The sequence below is a fragment of the Marmota marmota genome, unplaced genomic scaffold, assembly GCF_001458135.2.
Source record: "Marmota marmota marmota unplaced genomic scaffold, marMar, whole genome shotgun sequence".
Classification (NCBI taxonomy): Eukaryota; Metazoa; Chordata; class Mammalia; order Rodentia; family Sciuridae; genus Marmota; species Marmota marmota.
Window position 1 is genome coordinate 2,046,982 of NW_026000142.1, and position 21,262 is coordinate 2,068,243.

At 37.3% G+C, this 21,262-nt stretch overlaps 1 protein-coding gene across 4 annotated transcripts in view; it reads right to left on the bottom strand.

Annotated features, from left to right (window-relative positions):
• Slc25a13 (solute carrier family 25 member 13) overlaps window positions 1-21,262 on the bottom strand; it is a 182,790-nt gene that overhangs the window by 122,912 nt on the left and 38,616 nt on the right. For all 4 annotated transcript variants that reach the window (XM_015488236.2, XM_015488234.2, XM_015488235.1 and 1 more), the window contains one exon: window positions 20,869-21,011. In XM_015488236.2, the coding sequence (XP_015343722.1) occupies window positions 20,869-21,011 (143 nt within the window). The remainder of the gene's footprint in view (window positions 1-20,868; window positions 21,012-21,262) is intronic.

The following is a 21,262-nucleotide window of genomic DNA, read 5'->3' on the forward strand; positions in this document are numbered from 1 at the left end:
GGCTTTAAAATCCTATTAAACATTTTATTAGCAACTTTACTATATTGTTATCATGAATTTGGCCTATAAATACCACCTCTGCATATATATCTATCTCCATATTGGCAAAAGAAGATAAATATATAGGCTCTAGTAATTGTGAGCTTAACTCAGTAAGTGATCTGTCTATGGTTCCAGCCCTACCTGTCTGCCCCCAGCCTTGCTGTTCACTCCAAATGGCACTTGTGGCCCAAGATTGACAGTGCCAACCTGGGGGATTCATACAGGGCATTCCTATGCCCCCTGCACCCCAACATCTCTTCCTTATCAGAGGAATCAAGCACATTTAATGGGCATAAATCATCCCTTTCTAGTTCTTTGCTAGTAGTTAATTTAATTAACACTAAAAAAAATGTCTTTCATCTATAGATCTTTTTATACTCTATCATTCTTCCCTTTCCTGTTAAATCACTATTGCCTTGCCCACTGATAGCAGGAGAATCTGTCTCCATGTCCTTTTCAACTTCACAGCCATAAAATAGTTGTAATTGTGGCTGATTCCCACAAGAATGATATTGTACCAAGGAAAAAAAAAAACACTAGAAGCTTTTTTAAAATAGAAACACATCAAATGCTCTATCTCTACAAGTCTTTACATAAGTATCCTTTGTTTCTTAAATACTACAAATATCATTTTTTAAAATCAGAAATGCTATCTTATCATATTACATTGTTCCTATTTTGTATAACAACCAAGGGCAGAACTGTAAATGTATCACAAATGTTTTCTCTGTATATTACATCACAGGTATTTAAAGATCCAAAGACTTTTTTTTAGGGAAAAGTGTACTAAGTTTAAAAAGAAAAAACCCACCATACATAAACAACTCATTTTAAATCGAAAATTATCCTTAAAGAGGGGTTAAATATAATAGGGGCTCAAGACAGATCATGGGGTGAAAAGGGAAATCATGTTGGAAAATTGAGTTAAACACAGAAGATTAAAAAACAAAAAAACTGTAGCTTTCCTATATCTTTCCTTGTTTTTCTAATTAAGGCTAGATAAGAGGCTTCAACTTTATTCAAATGGCAAATAAAGAGGAATAATGGGGAGATAAATCACAAAAATCAGTCACTGAAAAGGCAGCAGGCAAACAAATCTGTCAGCATTTTTTTAAGTGACCACTGAACTCTGGCCTAACATGGCAGGAAGTAGCAGGCCGCTTTGCCCCGATTCACACTGGACAACCAGTTTAAATGCACCAAGGACACAGAGATAGGTCTACATGCAGTACCAGCACTGCCAGACCCTTTGCTTATCAGAGTACAGTCTTCAGTTTGATTGGGGACCTAAAGCAGGGCCTGAGGAACAGTTTCTTCATGCAGACTACCTGCTGAAGATGCCCTTTTACCTGTTGGTTCTTTATTCAAATAGCATTTTAAAACAACAAAACTGACTGAGCTTTAAATGATTTTTTTACTGAAACACGATATCTTTCTCAATAGATTTTTTTCTGAATCTCAAAGGCAAGTAATGATTAAAATAATGTCTAAAACAATAAAAGGTATCTAAGTGCACACACACACAAAAAGCAACAAGAGCAAGTAGGCTACATTTTTGTGTCTTCCAAAGATGAATTCCAGTTAGTCACTCTGCTAAAAAACATATATATAAAAGAAAACATTATAAGGAATAAATTTTAAAAATTTTAAATAGACATAAAATCAAATTATACTGATTCCTCTTTGAGAAACATGATCAATTATTTAGGCACATTTTAGCATTTTCTTTCATTCAATTATAATTCTTAGGTTTTAGATAAAGTACATAAAAACCTCTCTTGATGTGATTATAACATACCCCCCCCGCCCCAGCAAAGCAAAAATTAAAAGACGAAAACAGCCCTTATCATTTAACAATATAAAATTATTCATGGTGTAGACAAGAAGAAATAAAAGTCCACAGGATTCAGCCAGAATATGGCCAAAAACCAGCCAACATTAATATCTGCTGTGCCAGCTGAATTCAAATTAACCCAATTTTTACATGTTAATTAAACCAGCTATTTTCTTCTTATTGTATTTTTGCTTCTTAAATAGTAGAGTCTACAAGTGATTCCCAACAGACTTGTTCCAACAACAATGACGTATTCATTTACTTCTATTATGACCATACAATACAGTAACTGAGCAGTAATTTTTCACAGTCAATTACATGTGTGGTTCTTTATGCTTAAAGATGCTGAAATAATGTGTACTATAGAGCCATATGCCTGAATCTCTAGTTTGCCAGAAGCAGTTGCCTGGGTAACACATTTTCTCTCCAGTTTAGCATAACCCTTCATTGAATATCATTAGGTGTCATTAAATAGCAAACATTAACATGAACTTCAATATACTACTTAGATAGAGTCATTTTACCCATGTAAACAAGTGCTCCATCATTTATAATAAGCTTAAAATAGATTATGATTTTCTGTATTTAAGAACATGAAAAAAGAAAAAGTACCCACGTGTTGATTCCAAACTGAATTTGCAAAAATTTCTGGTAATATATGAGAACTCAGACCAACTTCCAGGGATAACATTTCTCATCAATATGGTCAAGATAGTCAATATAAACAAAGAAAAATTAAGCTTTCAAATTTTACTCAACACTAAAATACTTCCATCCATTGCATCTCGAACCAAAGACTGTTTTACCTTCTTTTGTAATTGAGAGGAGGGGCACGCACTTGAATTCATTAACAAAATGAATTTAAGGAATAAGGTGTTTAAAATCAAGGTACACAGAAAATCTGGGATACTCTGTGCATTATCTAAAATTTTTTCCAGCTTTAGTGGGGTATACTTGACACCCAAAAATTATATATCGAAGGTATACAAGATGATATCTTTATATATATATATATATATATACACACACACACACACACACACACAGTGAAATGATTGTGAAAATTAAGCTAATTTACATATCCATTACCTCACATAGTTATCTTACAGTTAAAATAGTTTAAATATTTAAAGTTTAAGGAAGGATTATATTGCTTACATTATATCAATATATAGTTTATATAGAGAGTTCTAGAGGAATGCCTGCATTAATAGTAGTGGCCATCCTAAACAATCTCCATCAGCCCTGTATCACATGCTACCCCAAATAAGCATCCATGACTTAAAAAAACAATATGCTTTTTGTACAAACAGTCTCAACAGTCAATCCCTTCACTTTCCCAATAGGATTACCCATCCTAAATTATGGAACTATGTTGTTTTTGAGATGCATCATAATTCCATATAAACCTAAGCTCTTAACCTACACAGTCAGGACTTTTCCTCTCTCACCATATTACAAAGTCTTCCAAATGTTCAATGTCGATTTTGGTGGGCACACATAAGAAGAAATGAATCATCAAATGGCACTTCTACCTCATTTTATTTTCATACCTCTCCCAGTAAAGAAGAAATGCAGGCTTCAAAACCCTGGAAATAAGGGTAGGGGAACTGACCAAGGTTCAGTGGCAGCATCCACACTGTCCAATCAACCTAAGGATAACCGAAAAGAAAGCTCTGCCAAGAGTGAGTTAGTTCTTAACTGTGGGAAATGAGATCCCACAATTCCACACCTGCTTTCTAATCCAAAATAAGAAAAAGCACAAAATGCTGTGACCTTGCCTTGGGTGGACTGCTTCCACCTCCACTGCTCCAAGAACATTCCTCCAACGGCAAAGGTGAACAAAACATCAAGCATATGTCCGATCCAGGGCCAAGAAGTAGTTAGTTGGCAGGGGAAAAGTTTCTATGCAGCAAATCATAAGAAACCAATGGACAGAAGGGATAAATAAATCTTTAAGACACTTTTAAGATATATTTCGATCAGTAGCAAATCAGTCACATCTCTGATGCCTCAATGATAATTCATATCCTGATTAATTACCTAACACTGTGATTTCAAATAAAATGTTTAAAAATATTGATGTGGCTGTGTCCCTGTAGTATGCTGTTTTTAAGTCCTTTGGGTATAGACCAAGGAGAGGGATAGCTGGGTCAAATGGTGGTTCCATTCCAAATTTTTCAAGAAATCTCCATACTGTTTTCCATATTGGCTGCACCAATTTGCAGTTCCACCAGTACCTTTTCCCCCACATCCTTACCAACACTTGTTGTCTATCTTCATAATAGCTGCCATTCAGACTGAAGTGAGATGAAATCTTAGAGTGGCTTTGATTTGTATTTCTCTAATTGCTAGTGATGATGAACATTTTTTCACATATTTGTTGATTGATTGTATATCATCTTCAGAGAAGTGTCTATTCAGGTCCTTGGCCCATTTAATGACTGGGTTATTACGTTTTTTGGTGCTTAGCTTTTTGAGTTCTTTATATACCCTAGAGATTAGTGCTCTATCTGATGTATGAGGGGTAAAGATTTGCTCCCAAGATGTAGGCTCTCTATTCACCTCACAGATTGTTTATTTTGCTGAGAAAAAACTTTTTAGTGTTGAGTCCATCCCATTTATTGATTTTTTAATTTTAATTCTTGTGCCACAGGAGTCTTATTAAGGAAGTGGGGCCTGACCCCACATGATGGAGATTACGGCCTACTTTTTCTTCTGTTAGATACAGGGTCTCTGGTTTTATTCCTAAGTCGTTGATACATTTTGAGTTGAGTTTTGTGCATGGTGAGAGATAGGGGTTTAATTTCATTTTAATGCATATGGATTTCCAGTTTTCCTAACACCATTTGTTGAAGAGGCTATCTTTTCTCCAATGCATGATTTTGACACCTTTGTCTAATATAAGATAATTGTAATTTTATGGGTTAGTCTCTGTGTCCTCTATTCTGTATACTGGTCTACCACCAGTCTGTTTTGGTGCCAATACCATGCTGTTTTTGTTACTATTGTTCTGTAGTCTAGTTTAAGGTCTGGTATAGTGATGCCATCTGCTTCACTCTTCCTGCTAAGGATTGCTTTAGCTATTTTGAGCCTCTTATTTTTCCAGATGAATTTCATGACTACTTTTTCTATTTCTATGAATATACTTTATATACAACCAGAGATATGAAAAATTGTGCTCTATATGTGTAATAAGAATTGTAATGCATTTTGCTGTCATATATAAATAAAAAAAGAAAAAGAAAGCTGAGTTGTATAAACTGTAATGCATAGAAAAAGCAGTCTAATAACCCAAGAAACATTATGAATAAAAATTGAAATAAAAAGAGATTTCTGTTTATATTCTGATTAAATAATGGTATTTCTAGATTTTACCAAAAATCTACAATAAAGAGAATACTATCCCCACCCCTAACCCTAATACTGATTAAAATTTTATTACATGAACATAATTTACTTAAGAATTGGCACAAGGTCTGGGATCTGGTAAAGAAAAACGTATAAATTTTTCATATTATGTTTTGTTGTACAAATAATAACAACAAACTACAATGAAATTCACCTATTAACACAGGCCACACATGAATGTAGATTTTCATTAGAATAACCAAAGAATTTATTATGACTGAGTCTAGTTCTATTTAGGTTTATATGTTATTTTATTCTATGGAAGAAAACAAGAAAGAAAATCTGTCCCAATTGATCCAGTATGTTCCCCCATCTTATTCCACACTATCTCTGCATTCTTTAGCAAGTCCTATGTGGAAAGACCTCATAAGAATTCCAAGCTTTTATAAAAGTAGGCAGTTACAAAACAGAACAGCAATTGTAAAAGATAATCAAAATTAGACACTGTTGGGAGTGCTCTGTAGTTTTGCAAAAGCTAATTAAACTACAAGACTTTTGAGACTCTATTGCTTTTTCTGGGCACAATTATTATAGAAAAGCAACATCAAGATTTTAATGCTTTTTTCCTTCAGGAAGTTGGTGACTTTTCTTTCCTAACTTAAAAAACAACAACAAAGAAACAAAAAACCCTGAATCAAGCAAGCACTGAATGAGAAAATCATAAAGTGACAAAAAGAGGGTTTCCATATGAACTACATGTTCAGCAAATCCTCAGATACTTTCAAGAGGGGTTTCCCTTTTGTGAATCTAAAAAATACCTTTTAAATTAACAACCTGAAGAGTAATGTAAACAACTAAAATGTATGGAAAGAGAAGAGGCATGATTCCATTTATTCAGCTCCTATGCAGAAGGCAGGAACTCATCAAACCAGAAGCTACAGATGAGAGGGGCAGAGGGCAAGTGCCTAAAGGAGTCAAGTTCACAAATATCTTGGCATGTATTTCTCAAGTGCTGTCCCTTGCAGGGGATTGGGGGTATGGCAGGATCCCCCAAAACAACATAGGATCTCACCTATGGGTGATGTTCTCAACACAAAGAATCCCTCAGAATACTTTACAATAACTAACACAACTCTAAACTCTTGTGGAATTAGCTTAGTTGGAGAAAAGTAAAGACAGGAAATGAAAAAAGGTTTGCTAGGAGTTTCAGTACTTGTTAAATAGAAGAACTGCATGAAATGTTACAGTGATCCTAAGAAGAAAATGACAACCAGGGATTTAACATGTAGAAATTCCATACTCAACCAGAGAAATATGACATTTTTTTTTTGTACTCGAGATGGAACCCAGATGTGCTTATCCACTGAGCCACATACCCCAGCCCTTTTAATTTTTTATTATTTTTGAGACAGGATCTCACTAAGCTGCTTACAGCCTCACTAGGTTGCTGAGGCTGGCTTTGAACCTTCCACGCTCCTGCGTCAGCCACTCAAGCTGCTGGGATTACAGGCATAACACCAACATGCCCAGTTCACCTCCTCATCATTTTGATGAAAACATTTCACACATGCACAGGACCTTATGTGTTCAATACATGTAGCAAATATTTATGGAGTACTACTACGTCCCAGCCATGATCTGCATGCAGATTCAGCATTAAACAAATTAGAAAAAAAATCTCTGCCTTCATGGGGCTTATCACCAAATGTTGGTGGAGGGGAACAAACTAAAGCTATTAATAAAACCAGTGTGTACAAGATAACCACTATGAGAAAACCTAAAGGAAGTGAGTGCGTTTCTTGGGGAAGAGACTTTCAGAAAGAAGACAGAGGCAGCACAGGCTCCTAGGTAGGACCAAGCTTGGTGTGTTAAAGGTGCAGCAATAAAACCAACGGTGCTGGAACAAAACAACGAAGGGGAAGAATAGTGAGAAGTGAAGTAAGGAGGTGCAGAGAACAAGGCAAGAAGAACACTGGCACCGGAAAATTCCACTGGCCACACTCTGGCTGCTATGTTCTGCAAGAAAGGATAATGCAATTAGGGAGACTTGGAAGTCTTGTCTTTTCTTTCTTTCTTTGGTTCTGGGATCAAACTTAGGGATGTTTTACTGAGCTACATCTCCAGTGTTTTCCATTTTTTATTTTGGGATAGAGTCTCGCTAAATTGCTAAGGCTGGCCTCAAACTTGAATTCTACCACCTCAGCTTCCCGAGTATCTGGGATTTCAGGCATGCAACACCACATGGGGCTGACTTGGTAAGTCTTGGAACACAGCCAGGAGACAAGACAGTCATACCTGGGACCAGAAAGGTAACAGCAAAGGTGGTAAGAAGTAGTCAAATTCTGTGTACAGAATAACATCTCTCCAGAACCCTATAATTCAAAAAATAAAATTAGGCTGTGCACAGCTGCTCACACCTGTAAACCCAGTGTCTTGGGAGGCTGAGACTTGAGGATCTTGAGTTCAAGGCCAGCCTCAGCAACTTAGCAAAGCCCTAAGAAATTTAAGGAGACCCTGTCTCAAAATAAAAAATACAAAAGGCTAGGGATGTGGCTCAGTGGTTAAGTACTTCTGGGTTCAATTCTCAGTACCAAATAAAATAAAATAATGAAAAATGCAGGGTCACATTATTGAAGAGTACTGTTGCATTGTAGGAATGCATCTAAAGAATTAGACCACTGGAAGCCAGGTGCCATCACCAGCTGTTCTGTATCAGAATTTGCATTGCTACAGAGTGAACAAAAGAGAGAGCTTTACTATTTTTATTTAATAGAATTTGATTCTTTAAAATATATATTTGGATGAATCTGCAAAGAAAAGAAAAGTGAAGCAGCATTGCAGTGAAAAGCGTGTTTGCTGACCTACTGTCCATTAACCACCTTTACCAGCAGCTGCTGTGTGGCCACCATCACTGTCTCTGCTATACACCAAACATGGGCTATATGTTAGAAACCAACATATAGATGAACCTTTTCCTAAGCACCTAAGGAGATGCCCTGATCAGGGAACCTCAAAATATTAGTCCTTCAGAGAAAACCAAAGCAGTTATTAACTTAGAAACTTCTTTATAGTTTTTCTAGTAAGGCTTTATGGATCAAGACCAATAATAGAACTTGTCCCCAGATTTTCACTGGTTGTGTCTGTCTTTCTTGGTCAACTTCCCAGCATCTTTCTTATTCCTACTGTCCTTGCTGGTATCATAAAGCCCAAAGAACAGCTGCTCTTACTGTCACCTTGCAAAGAACCCAGACATGACATGTTGGTGGCAAAGCCAACTATATTTGATGTAAGATCAGAAGTGAGATATGAGAGAAAAGGAGGAAAAGCAAAGACATCTCCAGAGTTTGGGGCCTGACAACTGCAAGATGGAGTGTTCTCAGGCAGCAAATAGGAAAGGAAGAGAGAAGGCTCAGAAGCCTAGCTTACAACACTTGAGGTTTGAGAGACCTATGAGACAGGCAAATGACAGATCTCACAGAAGCAGCTGGATGAATACGTAACCCTGGAGATCATCAGAGAGAAGAGTTTGAGCTGTAAAAGTAGACATGATGAAGTGCTTAGAGCCATGGCACAGAACGAGATCACCAAGAACTAGCTAGGGAAAACTGGAGACAGGTGGGAAAAGGGGACTAGGAAAGAACAGGCAGTGAGTGAGGTATTAAAAAAGAATATGGTGCACTGAAATTGAAGAGAGTGTTTCATGAAGGTGTGAGGGAGCAACTGTGTCAACCTGAGCTTTGATAGTATCATTGGATTCTACTTAATGGATAAATTTAGTACTGTAGCAGGGGAAAGCTGAGGAGAGCAGACTGAAGAATGAATGGACACAGAGGACTTAACTGCAAGGGCCAGACGAGACACATCTTTTGATGAGGGCTGCAGAAAGAAGAGAACTGAGGCAGAAGCTGAAGGGGAAAGTGGAATCATGAGGTTTTCTTAATAGGGAAGAAATATCAGCAGGAAACACCCCAGGAATAGCGAGAAGTGGGAGGGGACAGAAGAAGGGAAGGAGACAGGGAAGGGATGCGGTCACATTATCTGTGAGTCAAGTGAGATGGGAAAGCTAACTAAACTTTTAAATGTTATTTTGCCCAGTAATAACACACAGGTATTTACTAAGATGGAAAAAAAAAAAAAAAAAACAGGCTCAGAGAGAGAGATCAGTACACTTGTCTAAGGTCTCATGGCTTTTAACAAGACCTAGTATGATGCGAATGCTTTCTCAAACACTATTCGTTCTCCTTCCACTAGCCAATGTCTTTCCCATGTGAAAGATCCACTGTATCTGAAGGCAGAAGTTAGCAGAAGGAATAAATGAGCTATATAACACAGAAGTCCCTTCTGCATGATAAGGGAAGCAGATACCCTAAGAATTGTTTGATGCAGGAAATGGAGGAACACAGAAGCAAGCAAAATGATATTCGGAGGGTAGTTAGGGTTCATCTATTCATTACAGCATGTCCAGTTCTCTCTGACAACTGCCCTAACATATGGTCAGGGAAAAGAGACTTATGACTTGAATAATGTTAAGCCTTAAAAAGAACTGGCCTGTCAATCCCAAAAAACCAAAGGTCAAATGTTCTCTCTGATGTGTGGATGCTGACTTACAATAGGCCAGGAGAGGGAGGAGTGGAGGTTCACTGGATTGGACAGGGGAGGATTGGGGAAAGGGAGAGGATAGGAATGAAAAGACAGTACAATGAACTGGACATCACTTTCCTGTGCTCATATATGAATACAGAACCACTCCACACCATGTGCAACCACAAGAATGGGAAGTTACACTCCATGTATGTATGACATGCCAAAATACTTTCTACTGTCATGTATAACTAAAAAACAAATATAAAAATTTTAAAAATTGGCCTGCAAACTTGAACAGGAATGAGGATAAACTGAGGAAAATATAAAAATGCATATTGTTATACTATGCAGTCATTAAAAAGAAATGAGCAAGTTTACATATTTATAGGATGATCTTCAAGATGTATGGTTAAGAGGTAAAAGAGGGTGAATGCAAGAGCAGTGTGTATGCGTGCGTGTGTGTGTGTGTGTGTGTGTGTGTGTGTGTGTCTTCCCTGGGGCTAATACTATGATGGTTAACTTCATGTCACTTGACAGGGAAATTGGGTTCCCAGATTAAACATCACTTCTGGATGTATTTATGCAGGTGTTTAGGTTGAGATTAATTAATGGGTATACTGGCTAGAAGAGATTGCTCTCCCCAGTGCTGGGCAGCATCCAATCCATCCCAAGCTTGAATGGAAGGAAAAAATGGAGAAAGGGAAAATACACTCTCTGCCTGAGTGCTTGAGCTGGGAAATCATCCACCATCAGACTGGGAACTATACTATAAGTTCCCTGGTTCTCTGGCCTTTGGGCTGACAGGGAACTATACCAAGGGCTTTCCTGGGTCTCTAGCTGTCACAGGGCAGATAGTGGAACTTCTTAGCTTCCGTATTTGCATAAGCCAATCCCTTGTAATTAACCTCTTCATGTATGTCCTACAGGTTCTGTTTCTTGGGAGAACATGAACACACACACCCACATATTCTTTCTTCCTCTCTCATATTAGTGTATGTATGGTATCGGTAACTTATATATCTGTCTTTTGTTATAAAAAGTGAGTGAAATATGAACACAAATATTCATACTAATTTTCTTATATTTGGGGGAGAAATATTCTGTGAAAGGAGAAATATTCTGTGAAAAGAGAAAGCAAAAACTTAAAGCAAACAGAATGTCTTCTGAAGTGGAGGGAAGAGATGGGGTGAGGTTCAGGCATACGTCAAACTTCCTTAAGTACACCTCCCTTCTGTTATAGACTTTAGAAACATATGTTTTACATATTCAAAAATTCAATTAAGCCTAAAAGAGAAAAAAGCGATCCCTAAAAATTGAAAACAAACTGAAACGAATGAGCCTAACCATATATCAAGTTGGTGGCAAAACCACACAGAGAAATGGATTATTTCAAATAACTTGTATGTATTTCATAGACTGCAGTATAAGTACAAATAGAGCCGAAAAGAAACCTTAAACGTTATTCAGTAGCTGTCAAAAGAAATACAGGTGTTACATAATACAATACAAAATTATGTGATTGTTGCTGGTAATGAAGAATAAAGAAATGAATAGAAAAATCAAAAAAATAAAAATACTCTGAATGTTGCCAGCTTATCCTTGAAGTGGAAACGCCAGTATGAAGACCCCACACCCACTGAGAAGGCCTAATTCATTGATAAGACCTCAAAGTTAATGACAGCCCAAAAGTAAGAAGTACACCTAATACAGACTATGGTGTCTAAATAACTGCTCATTTAAAAAGAATAAGAAGCCAGGTGGGGTGCACACCTTGTAATCCCTGTAACTTCTGAGGCTGAGACAGGAGGATCATAAATTGGAGGACAGCTTGGGAAACTTAGTGAGACCCTGTTTCAAAATAAAATAAAATGGGCTTGGGATGTAGCTCAGTGGTAGAAGCCCTGGGTTCAATTCTTAGCATGAGCAGGGAGAAAACCAGAAGAACAAGAAAGAGAACGAAAAAAAAAAAAAGGGAGGGAAAGGGAAGGGAAAGGAGCCATGAGTTCATAATACTAAAAGGGACCCCATTCCTATTCCCCCCCCACCAACAAAAAAAACTCCTAACACATTGAACCCTCAAGAGCTATTACAGAACCAGCTCCTCATGATGAAACTGGCTCAAACCAAGGAAGTAATCAGGTCTAACCCATCTCTAACCCAGTCTTCCCCCTGAAATCCAGACCCACACATCCAACAGCCTACCTTTCCAACCTCATATCTAATAGTATCAATACCAACACGTCTTAAACAACTCTTAATTTTGCTTCCAAATTTCCTCCCCTAACATTTCCTATCCCAGTTGCTAGAATTTCCTCCTCTGTATTTCATATCCAACTCATCCAGAAAATTCCAGATCTGACCATTCCTCCCCATTCCAAAACCAACTCCCTAGTCCTGCCTTGCCAGTTACACGGATTGCCTCAGGGGCCTCCTGATGGATTCTCTTTCTTCCATTCTTGCCAGTTTCATTCTATCCTCTACAAATCAGCCAGGGAGATCCTTTTAAAATCTAATGCAGACAATGTCATTCCCAAGCTCAAAACTCTCCAATGACTTGGACTGCTCTTGGAATAAAATTCTACAAAATCTACACATAGCTATTAGGCTTCTTCCACTCTCCTCTTGTCATCCTTTTGTAGCCAAAGTGGTCTCCTTGTTGCTTCTCAAACAGGCCAAGCACTCACTCTTCTCAGGGTCTTTGCTCTTATTCCCTCTCCCTAGAAGGTTCAATCCTAAAGTCTCCCATGGGTGACTCTGCCAGGAATGAAAGGCTGTACTTTCATTTCTCAGAAGTTTCTACCCAAATGTCACTTTTCAGCGAGATCTTCCCTGACCACCCTTTCAACTACAGAATGTTGTGGACTGCTACCCATCTCTACGACACCTATATTACATTTACATTACCTGTTTGCTATGTGAGAGCCCAATGTTTCTGATTTGTTTAGAACTGTGCCTGAAATATAGCTGGTGTTGATAAGTATTTGTTAAGCAAATTAATCTGAAATTAACCTCTATTTTTCAAATATCAATGTTTTTTCAGATTTGTAACAAAAGACCACTTTATCTTACCACATATTATTTTTTATAGAAATTAGGTTTCTCTATCATTTCTAAGAGTTAAATTCTTTCACCAGTTGTCTTCTTTTACCTCTTGTGTTTTTCTAGGCTGAAGATCTCAAAACTTTTCCATTAAATTGCAAATTAAGTCTTACCTCAAACCCTTCATTAAAATCTGAGATTTATGTATTTACTAAGAAGTCTCATAGATAATTAAGCCACTATCAATGAGAAAGATAACAGGTACAAAATCTAATGTTTTGTTCTTGGTTCATTTAGTGCTACCATAACAGAATACCTACAACCAGGTAATGTATAAAGAAAACAAATTTGCTTTTTATATTTCTGAAGGTTGGGAACTCAAGATCAGGGTGCTGGCCTCTGGTGAGGGCCTCCCTGTTATATCCTAACATTGCCAAGGGCATTACATGAAGGCTAGGAATATAGCTCAGTGGTAAAATGCTTGCCTAGCATGTGCAAAAGGCCTGGGGTTCAATCCCTAGCACCGGAAGGAAGGAAGGAAGGAAGGAAGGAAGGAAGGAAGGAAGGAAGGACAAACTCCTCACAGCTTAGTGCAATATAGTTTTAATTTAAGGAACTGTCACATTCCCTACCTCTGATACCAACATTGGTAGACAAAGAGATTTGCAAGTGGCTAGGAAATATATTTTATTTCCTTTATTTTAAAATTTGTGTTTGGGTTTTAAACATATATGGTCTAGGTAAAGCAAAACCTGATAACTGGTGCAATCTGTCTCTCCACATTAACAACCAAAGAAAGAAAGGAAGCCAAACAATATTTGTCTTTCAAACAATTACTGAGCACCATGATAAGATAGAAATAAAAATTTAAAAGGAGGGCTGGTATTATAAGTTGGCCTGGAAAAGCATATGTTATGCAATGATAGCTCAAGGTTCAACATTAAGAACAAGAAAAAGGGAAAAAGGGTCCCAAAAATGACTCTTGAGTNTATATATATATATATATATATATATATATATATATATATATATAAAAATATAAAGAATGTGAGGCTATGAGGCCAGATTTTTTTTTCTTTCTTCCTTTCTCTCTTTCTTTCCCCATGGGTGTGTGTGTAAATATATAAATAAAATATGCATATTTTATTAGAAGGGTAAGCCCAGTTTTTCTAAATAAACCTGTGGAAGAAAATTAAAGTAGATCTCAATGGTGGTTGTAGGTCTACCTTATGTGGACCAAATATAAGGACTGAATGGTGAAGATTCTTTCTAAGAATTTTGTAAGGGGTATCTATCAGAACTTCTAGGTAAAGACATACGCAAAGCTCAGTTTTAAATGTTTTTCTTTATGCACAGAAAGTTTCATGGTAGAGCAGATTGGACACAAACCAGAAAAAAAATGGGGACCAAATTCTAGTTCTCCCATGCACTAGTTATAAAACTTTGAGCAAATTATTTAACCTTCCTAATTCTCCACCTCCCTCTATAAGAGGATGACAAAAATTATTTTAAGGACTTGAGTGAAGATTAAATAAAATAGATGGAAATTGCTGACCAGTTCTGCAATGCTATCTACATCCTCAGTAATTATAATTTTTTTCATCTTTTGGTCTAACCACCTAGGAAGAAACACTGTAGCAGAGCTTCTACTCACAAAGTATTTTTGTTTTAAAAATTCTTTAAGTAGTAAAATAGCACCTCCCAGCCTCCCTGCCTCTCTGCAAAGATCCCTATCTCCCCACCAGTATAAAGTGGAGTCCACCAAGATCAATCACAACCTCCCTCTATTCTGTTGAGGGTGGCCTCCACACAGGCAGCCCCAGACCTGTATCACCCACAGCTAATCCCAAGAGGCTCTGCACTTTCCCTATTTTGTCATCATCTCCCAGACACCCTTCTACTGTGCCTTCTAGAATCACAGTGCAAGGTGGGCAAAATCACCTCCTCAGTCCCTCCCATAAAGAGAATCCTTCCAGGGCTGGGGCTCAGCAGTAGAGCGTTTGCCTAGCATGTGTGAAGCCCTGGGTTTGATCCTCAGCACCACAAAAAAATAAATAAAATAAAGGCATAGTGTCCATCTACAACTGCAAAAAAAAAAAAAAGTTGGAAAAAAAAAGAGAGAGAATCCTTTCAGAGCCCCTCTTCCAGTAATCTTCTCTCTACCCTTTCTCAACTACTCACTTCTACTCACACGGTAAGATTCTAAACTGTTGTCATTAACAATAGCTCCTTATTCTCAATTTCACTTATCTTGCTTTTGGACCAGTCCTTTAGTCTTCCTGCCACTCCTTCTTATAACCCAACTTCAAAGATCTTCAACCACGCTGAACCCTACAATTCATTAAGCCTACCATGTCTCATTGCATCTACACCAGCATCATCTAAATTTACAGTCCATCATTGTAATTGCTCCCTTGTGGGCCCCATAGCTCCGTGGAATCTTTCCTCTTCTGTATTATTTAATGGCCAAGACCTCAACCCTAGTTCTACCCAGCCCCTCCTAACTCCATGCCTGGACCTGTGCAGCTAAACTTCAACGGAAAAAACACAACCATATGAACTGGTCTCAAGGTAAATTTTATGACCACAAAACCTCTGGTGCACTCAAGTGGGGCCTGTCCCTTATCCATTCAACCTCCCAACTTCCAGATGAAAATTTATTATATTATTCTTCCCACAAACACTAATACCTCAACCTGTACTGCCCACTCCTCTATTTGCAGGAGAAAAATCAAAGAAACCAAAGGAAACTTTGTTCCCAAATCCACCATACCCTCTATATATACTACACTACATCTTCACCCTCATCTCTGCCTGCCCTTCAACTTTTTAAGCTCAGTGTTAAATTTTAGACCCCTTAAAGTGCTTATAAATTACTGAGGATCCCAGGAGTTTTTATTCATGTGGGTTATATCTATCACACTTTACTATATGAGAAATTAAAGCTGAAAAATATCTTAAAAATATTATTTTATGAAAAAGTAAATAAATCTATTACATAGTAATATAAATATCTGTATGAAAAACAACAGTATTTTCTTTAACAATTCTGTGAGAAATGCAGTTTTGTATCTGCAAATCTCTTTAATGTCTCACTTAATAGAAGACAGCTGCGTTCAATTGGCTGTAATGTATTCTTTTGGTTGAAGGATATGAAGAATTTCACCCTCATACAGATTCACAGTTAGAAATGGGAGTATTTTAATTAACTTTTTAGATAACTGAGGACACTTTTCTTTTACACAACAACAAATCCCAACAAATAATATTTGAATAAAGATTAGTTGCAATGTGGAAGTTGAAACCATATCAAGGAACTTTTCCATACCTTGAAATTTTAAAATTCATAGGTCTATTGTGCACTTTGAAAAGATCATTTATATATGCATGATTCCATTATCAAACACACACTGGTCAGCTGAAAAATTTTGTTTCGCTAAGTTATGTTGATCTTCCAAATGTTCAGACATTTCATTACATCATATTAGAAGACCTACATTCATTAGTGTTATTACCAGTGACTTCAGAAAAGTCCTGAAGTACCGGGAAGCTGTCATGTGAAAATTTTAATTCTTTCAAATAAGTAATTCTTTTGAATAAAAGCAGTATTTCATGGGGCACGGGGGAGACTATCTCAGCTGGTAACTCAAGTGTTTTTCTGCAGACCACCATCATACTAGAGTAAGCAGAAGTTCTTACGTGTACTTCCCACTTGTTCAATTTTCAAACGATGTGTACTCAACAGTGAGATTTTTAGTCAGCAGAGTCCTCAGAGGACTTACTCACCTCCCAAAGGTCGCATCTATGAATACTATCCTTCTGGGGGTAGGTTCCAACATGAGTTTGGGGGAACACCAACATCTGGTATTAAGGTTCCAACAGTTTTACCTATGCAGTTTTTTTCAGTTGAAAATATCAACCAAGTGAAAAGGGTGTATTGTATTAGTATTTAGCATTATTATGTAAGCAGTTCTGATCTCCTACAGAGGTCTTAGGGACTTCCAGAGATCCACTGACCACACTTTGAGGGCAGCTGTTCTAGATGAACTCTGAATGTTCTTACAAGAGGCCAACCTCCTAGACAATCCACCAGAATGTCTTTCTGTCCTCCTACACTGTCAATTTCCTGCATTTTCCACTAAGGCCTGTCCATAATCACACATTATGTTATTTACCCACCTACAAAACACCCTCCAGTGACTTCCCCTTTTGCTCTGGTTACGGCCCCATTTCTCATCTTCCTTTTTCAGCAAAATGCTCCAAAAGAGGGCTTAGATTGGTAAGTAGGAAGAGGAAGGCTATTGGTACATATGAATGAGATGTGAAATCAGTACCTAGTCATTAATCAACCCTTTCTGGAATTTAAAAATAAATAAATAAAACCTAGGCACCTGACATTCCTAAAGATCTTCTAATACATCAGCAACATAATACCAACCTTTTTAAAAATTCTTTTTAATTTACTCTTCATAGACAGTGTCTAGCCACCACATTGCACGTACCCCCCTATGATTTCAGACATCAAATATTAACACGAAGTGAGTAATGCAAAAAGAAAGGGGGTTAATCAGACATCTTCAGTGAAAGAAAAAGAAAATAACACTGATTCAATGAGAGCTGTTAATGAGGCTTTTTGTTTTGGTAGATTAATTTGGGAGTCTGATGACTACTAAGAACATTTAAGCTTCTCAGGTGACTGCTGTTGATTATTATCAAGTTTTTTTTTGTCTTCTTTTTTTTTTTTTTTTTAATTAAAGAGGTGCCTTTGCTTAATTCTACAGTTTATGAATTTCAGGTGTTTACCTCAAATCTGTGTCCACCCTAATAGTGTAGAAAACTTTCCTCATTAGCAAACTGAAAAAACTCCTCTTATTGATTTGGGATTGTACTTGACAGATGATGAGCATTTCAGGCTGTGAACTGCTGATGTTTAATATATTACCCTAATACTCTTTAAGCATTGCCAATTGTAAACCTCATTAACTCCCAGCATGTGGCCAAGGCCTGGATTTCTTCACTACAGCCTCACAAAGTGAAAACAGGTATATAAAAATGATTTTATCATCAACATTATTATATCCTCCTTCACCTTGTGAAGTATTTAAAAGGCTGTACTTTCATTCCTCAGAAGGATAAATAGCGAACTTAGGAAAAGCAGTGAACACACTTTGTTTTTACAGGCTACACATTCTGAACTCCTCAATTCTTTTTTTATCTTTTCTTTTTTGACACCCTTATTCCTCAGGCATCAAAATCCAAACTACCCCAGGAGTGACTCTCTAAACTCTAAACAGAAAGGAATTATTTGAGGATGCTGACCATATTGCTATCATTTTGATTCAACAAAATGGGGGCTGACAAGGCAGTACATTGAACCTATCAGCCCAGCACTAACAAAACAGGATGTCTGACATTCCCCTTTGTCAAAAGGCCAACTTTTGTTTGCACATTGTGTGTTCTAGAAGAGTGTGAAGAGGTTCCAAACCTGAGGTGAAAAACAAACATAGTCGGACTTCTGCATCCCTGGGTCCCAAAACCTATGGATTTAACCAACCCCAAATAGAAAAATATTCAGGAAAAAAAAGTTGCTTCTGCACTGCCCATGTGGACTCTGGTTTCCCTGTCAATTCTCCCGGAACAATACAGTATAACGACTATTTACGTGTATCAGGTATTATCAAGTAATCTAAAGATGACTTAAAGTACAGTGGAAGATGTGCACAGGTTATATGCAAACACTAGAGCATTTTTATAAGTGACCTGAGCATGTGCAAATTTTGGAATAGCGGAATCCTGTGAGGGTCCTGAACCAATCCCTCAAGGATACTGGGCAATGACTGTACGTGGTAAAGGGATTTGTGATCCTAGCAAGACAATTAGATATTCCATTCAATGCTGGCCCCACCACACCTGTTTCATTAAATTAGAAGCTTCCAGAGGACAAACATTGCATTTTTCCAGTTGCTGTGTTTCCTGAACACACATAATAGTGACAGGCACAGAGACAAGACTCTCAAGCTGCTGAATGACTGCTGGATAAGCACCCAGGGAGAAGCGCCCATCAGGGAAAGCAGACCAAGTCACCACTTCATGAACCAGTAAATCAGAACTAAGAGAGCTCCAGCAAACAGGATCCCTTAGCCAATAAGCTGGAAATGAAACCTTAAGTTCATGCAGTGCACAGGCACCTAACTTCCTGCCCAGAGTTCAAGCCAAAACTAGACATAGGTGAAGTTTTCAAGAAGGGACCAGGCTCTGAGGGAGGCGGTTCACAGCAGGGGTCTCTGCCTGGGAAATGTCTACATCATCCAAACACTACCACTAAAAAAAAGTGTTTTGTTTTTTGTTTTCTGGATCAAAATGGTCTTTGACCAAAGAAAATTCTTCATAACCATAGGCTTTCTAATTCCCCCCAAGGGGTGGATGGGGGATCAGCTGCATGAGTGTATTAGTTTTCTACAATTGCTATAACAATAACAAGGAAATAAAACCATTATATTGAAGAGATGTCTGCACTCCTACATTCACTGAAGCATTATTCACATTATCCAAGATATGGAAACAACCCAAATGTCCATCAACAGATGAGTGCTTAAAAGAAAATGTGGTGTCTATACATAATAATATTCAGCCTTAAGAAAGAAAATTCTGTCATTTGTGACAATATGGATGAACCTGGAGGACATTATGTTAAATGAAATAAACCAGGCACAGAAAGACAAATACCATATGCTCTCACTTGTACGTGGAATCTAAAAAATTTAAAATCATAGAAGCAGAGAGCAGAATGGAGGTTACAAGGGACTGGCACAGGGGTGTGATACTAAGGCAATGCTGGCCAAAGGCCACAAAAGTTTACATAGGAAGAACAAGCTCAAGAAACTCTTTGTGCAACATGGTAACTATAGTTAATCACAATATATTGTACACTTTAAAAATTACCAAGAGAACCTTTAAATGTTCTCAACATACAAAAAATGAGTTTGTTAGTTAATAGATACATTACTTAGCTTGACTTGGCCATTCCACAATGCATACAATTTCAAAACATCCTGGTGTGTACCATAAATATATATAATCTTTATTTTCAATAAAATTTAAGTAAAGCAAATTACCACTGGCCAGGTATCTTAAAACAGAAGAATTTATTCTAACAGTTCTGGGAACCTGAAGTCCTAAATCAAGGTGTCAGCAACACCAGACTCCTCCCATATGCTCTAAGGGAAAATCCTTTGGTTCTTCCAGCTACTCATGGTTCCAAGCATTCCTTGGCTCATGGTCCCATCACTCCGGTCCCTGCCTTTGTGTTCACACTCCTCCTCCTCTTCTCTGTGTCTATGTCAAATTGCCCTTCTGCGTCTGTCTATATAAAGGGCCCACCCAGATAACTCAGGGTAATCTTTTCATCCCAAAATTCTTAATTTTATTACATCTGGAAAGATCTTCTTCCACATAAGGTATTTACAAGATCCAGGGATTAGGCAGAGAAAATTCATAGGGGGAAAAATCCAAAGTCATTCTGGAAAGTGTCCTACTTAATTCTGTATGGTATAATCTCTTTCCTCCACCTTGCAGAATGCCTTTCCGGGTGATTTGGAATCATCATATTCTGTCTCCTAGATCCATATCATTTAATCATATATGAAATTTTAAAGGTGATTTGAGCGAGGGAAAGATGATAGAAAAGTTATGATCACAGTGGTATGTTTAAGTTTACTCATAATTCTATACCTGCCTTGAAAAATACCAGTGTACGCACAAATACCTTCAAACTACCTCATCAATTACAATTGTTTTGTAAAACTGTACAGAGGTCTTTCAACTAGTCAAAAACCAAATACATGAAATCACTAATTGTAAAATGACCACTAAAGGAAATATTAAGGGTAATATTTATAAAAGAATGTGTTAATGATAACAGGTAGAGAAAACGCTCTTAAGAGGTAGAAAAGTATATATTTAATAACTTTCTGATCATTAAAGTAACAAAAACAAGTTTTGAACAAAAATAAACATACCCATCTTTGGTCTGATCCACCACGCCACTTAAAAGTTCCACAGTCTTTGGATTAGGCTGGCTTTCTCCAAAAATATTCAAATATCGAGTAACAAAGTCATTAGGAGACATAAAAAATTCACCATTTTTTTCAATGCTTGCATACTGTTAAGAAAAGGGGAAAAAAAGAAATGTTATTTTATATACTTGATTCTCTAAAGTATATAATCATGGGATCAACATGTGAAAAGCCTGAGAATATTCAAAGGATACTATCAGATATGAAAATATACTCTTTACAATCGCAGTTACCTCCCGTCACTTCAAAGAAAAAACAAGACACATTAAATTTGTCAAATTTTGTGCTTACACCAGTGGTTCTCAATTGTAGGTAATTTTCCCCCACAAGGGACATC